Below are 4,033 nucleotides of genomic sequence, written 5' to 3' on the forward strand. Positions count from 1 at the left end.
AGTTTAATTTAATACACTATGGTGGAACAATGCTGCTATTCCCATAATTTTATTTAAACTTAAAATGATTTATATAAAATAAGTCGTGCCAACATTAAAGCACAAAACACTTTTTTTCACACAAAATGATTTATTTAAATACCTCATATTTTGTGTCTGCGATAAGGTAATTTATATTAGAAAAATAAATGTATATTCCTTTGCGGTTTTGTATTTGGATATCCAAACACATGAATCGGGTTTATAACTCAGAAATCTAATTTGATGAATCGGTTCGTTCAATTCAAATTCAAGTTGAACATCCTGTGGATGTTCAAATTCCAACTCATAAATTCAGAGATAGCCAACTATGGTCTCCATTTCACTATTTTAGCATATTAAGAAATAATACATGAGCAGCCAGTGATTTAATGTCCTGATGTTATACAGGAAGTGAGGATGCTCAGGGAAGAGACTGCACAAGAAGAAAGCAGATATTATCACATTAACTGTATGAGAGAGGTAAAAGCAGCTTCCTTTTAGACATCAGAGATTTCTAGTCCTGTGGTTTTCTCTCACTCACTCTCCTCCCCGGCCTCCCTTTCACAGATTACCGAGAGTCAGATGCAGAGGGCGGCAGATCAGAGTAAGATCAATCAGTCAATGGACTTACAGGTGCGGAGGACAGCTCTCAGGTAAGAAACTAAAGATATATCTGCTATAGATGAACCTAAAAGCTCCAGTGAAAAGACAGACGTGTACACAACACATGAATTCATGCTTCATAACTGACAAACAAACGATTCCTGAGAGGCTCTTTTGAGCTGGCAGCTCTCAGCACGCCTGCCTGCCTACTGCTCAGAATGGTTGTTTTTTTCATGTCTTTTGTTTCAGTTATGCTTCAAGTATCTATTCACCCATTCCTGATCCATGCAGCCTACACATTCGAAAAGTTTAGCAGAATTTCTGCTAAACGTGGAGGCGGGTGATAGCCTTGTGGTTAAGGATTTAAGCTGTTAACACAAAGGTTGCAGGTTCGGTCTTAAGTAGGAGTGACTCAGAAATTGGAGAACTGCAATAATCATAAGTTCTTTTACAATTGTCATGTTAGATTTGTTTTTCTTCCAAGCAATGCAATAGAAGTTTATTTGGGTAAATATGACATTTAAAGGGACAGTTTGCCCCAAAAATGAATGGGTCATTTATTCACTCTAAAGTCACCCAATATAAACTAAAACTAAAAATATAAAAGAAAAAATATATATATATTAAATGTTATCATAAATTTTCAAAATAGCTATAAGTGAAACTTTTAAGTGAAATGTATTAATTTTAGTTGCAGAGATTCCATTTTTAGTTTTCCGTTTAATTTAAGTTAAAGTAGTAAAATGTATTAAAATGAAAACTGAAATTAAAAAGCTAAAAATAAATAAAATAACAGCAAAATTACCCAAATTGTAACTAAAAATTTAAATAAAATATGGTTTTGCATACAATGAACAGGGGCCCTACGCTCCAAAAAAAATCTAATTGTCAATACGACTCACTATATTCTAGCTCTTTAGAAATCATACAATATTTTTGCGTGAGGAACAGACTAATAATACGTTGTTATTCTATCATTTCCTTCTATAAATATAATTTGCTTAAGCACATACATAACAAGGCCTCTGGACTTTTTATGGTTTTATTTCCATTCTCTAAGAGCAGCTTGGACATAAAAAAGTAAAACAGGTTTGGAAAAACCCGTGAAAGAATATTTAAACTAAAACAAGTTTTTTTTAAGGAATCACTGTATATCCTTCTCTTACAGAGAGAAGTACATAGCGAACACTGCAGAGCAGGAGTCCTTGGGCAAGGTGAGGAGACTGTCTTCGACCATCTGTCAAACCTCTCTGACTCATGACTTGGTTCCATCAGGTCGTTTACTTGTCTTTATCTCATCTGTCGGGGTCAACTTGGTGATAGTTAAGAGCGTGGGGCCTGGCCCCTGCGTTATTTCTGCCAAACCGTGCAGAGCATGCGATCAGTGTCACGCCACATCTCGCCAGTGTTAGAACAAAGCTTGTGTAATCATTGCCCCGATGTACAACCAGAGGACCACCCTCTCAGCACCCTCCCGTAACTGCCGTCCCTGCCCTTTAACTGTTTACTGCTGCTACTTTACAAGCTTTCTGAATCCACAAATTATGCCAAAATTGACTGTCGGCATATGGCACGGTATATTTAATGCCTCGGCAGGAATTTGAAATTCAGATCAGGCATCATGGGTCAGTTTTTTTGCTTTGAACGTATGAAAATGATTGGTTTTAATCTCTAATTAGAATTGGAACATGTAGCACTAGGCGTTTTTAAAACAGATGAACATTATGTCTCCTGTGGGCTTTCAGGTTCTACGTCAGCAGGTGAAGCAGGTGCGAGAGAACCAGGAGCCCAATATGAGACAGATGAAGATGTGGAAGGACCTAGAGATGCTGTTGGAGTGCAAGAAGCAGTGCTACCTCAAGGCTCAGAGCCAGGCACCAATTGGGCACGTCATCCAGGATGTTGGCAAAGATATGCTGGTTCTGTGATGCCATTTCCCTCTTAAAAGTTTTTCTGGTCATTATTATAAGTTATATAAATAACTGTGTATATTATTGAATATGTAGAATTGTATGTATATTAAGGAATAGTTCACGGAAACTGCGTCTCTTGCTCACCAGTGGATGTAAGAGATTTATCTGTGCATATTTCTCTCCTGTTTCAGACAAGATGGAGAAAGCAATATTGTTATAAAGGACTGGTATTTTAGTCAGAAACAATGGTTTAAGGTTAAAAATGTCTTAATGTTGATATTGTTTCTAAAAAAAACAACCATCAAACTACCACATTTCATTGTGTGGATTATTGTGATGGTTTTATCAGCTTTTTGGAGATTCATTCTGTCGGCACCCATTCACTGGTGAGCAAACTCATCAACAGCTTGGATGGCCTGACATTTCCAGCAAATTTTCACTTGTGGGTGAACTGTTACTTTAAAACCATACATTAGTTCGTATAAACGTATTCTGCAGTGAAAGAAGGGCTGAAGTGTCCTAAGGGCCACCTGACACACTAACATCCAACAAGTCACTAGTCTCGGGTTCGACACATCTTTAAGAACCGAGCTCCAGTCTGTGTGTCCAAAGATAATGCCCTACAAAGTGCTACACTTTGGATGCGTCTGCGCTCCAGGTTATTTTGGGAAACAACAGCCATGACCTTGGGCAGAAGAGCTGTCCAATTTAGGAATTCAGTTGGATCTCCTTTTGTTGGTCTGTCAGGGTAGTGCTACAGTAGTAAACAGACAGACTTGTCCAATCATCATGTGTGAGTAGCTTATTTACTAGAAGGCTGCTTGGCTACTTTACCTCACTATTTTTTTTGAAAATACAAAATGTATAAAGCAAACATTGTAAACGAAATATTTCTACAGTTAATTGTATTTATTTTTTGTAACATTCTAATGTGGAATATTCAGCTGTTCAGATCACGTGTATTGATCCTGCGGATCCTGCCGTTCTGGTGACGCCTTTTGGAATATCCAAAGAAGCTTTTCTTTTTCTTTCTTTGCCTGGTGCATCCATTCATCCAGAATGTTTGGATGAGAATCAGTATCACCACAGCAAACCCATAAGCACATATAATTGGATCCTTTCTATAAAAATGGATATGCTAGAGCTGGTGGTAATTCATTCATTTATTCATATATTAATAATATAATGATATGCATAGGTCACCCTGAGTAGGTGTAAGCACTGCAACCTGGCATACTGTTGCGTCGCAGTGTGTCTGCAGTATAATGGGCATCTGGACCTTAAATGATTTAATACTGAGTCAGCCTCATTCAAAATGGCCCCGACATAATCACAATAATTATGTTTTTTTAAATAATTACAATGGCTAAAGTTTATTAGTTTATCAGTTTACTTTTCAAAACTGTATTAGGAGATTTAGGACAAAATTTAAAGTAATATTTGCATTCACTCTGATTTCAGTTTATACTATTTTCTACTTGTGCTAAAAATACTGA

The 4,033-nt window shown here is 36.9% G+C and overlaps 1 protein-coding gene across 1 annotated transcript in view; it reads left to right on the forward strand.

Moving 5' to 3' along the window:
* LOC122349937 (intraflagellar transport protein 81 homolog) overlaps positions 1 to 4,024 on the forward strand; it is a 17,951-nt gene extending 13,927 nt beyond the window's left edge. Inside the window, exons 15-18 of the mRNA XM_043246078.1 lie at positions 430 to 501; positions 589 to 674; positions 1,793 to 1,838; positions 2,370 to 4,024. Of these exons, the coding sequence (XP_043102013.1) occupies positions 430 to 501; positions 589 to 674; positions 1,793 to 1,838; positions 2,370 to 2,552 (387 nt within the window). The 3' untranslated portion in view covers positions 2,553 to 4,024. The remainder of the gene's footprint in view (positions 1 to 429; positions 502 to 588; positions 675 to 1,792; positions 1,839 to 2,369) is intronic.
* Positions 4,025 to 4,033: the final 9 nt, after the last annotated feature.

The sequence above is a fragment of the Puntigrus tetrazona genome, chromosome 8 (genome assembly GCF_018831695.1).
Source record: "Puntigrus tetrazona isolate hp1 chromosome 8, ASM1883169v1, whole genome shotgun sequence".
Classification (NCBI taxonomy): Eukaryota; Metazoa; Chordata; class Actinopteri; order Cypriniformes; family Cyprinidae; genus Puntigrus; species Puntigrus tetrazona.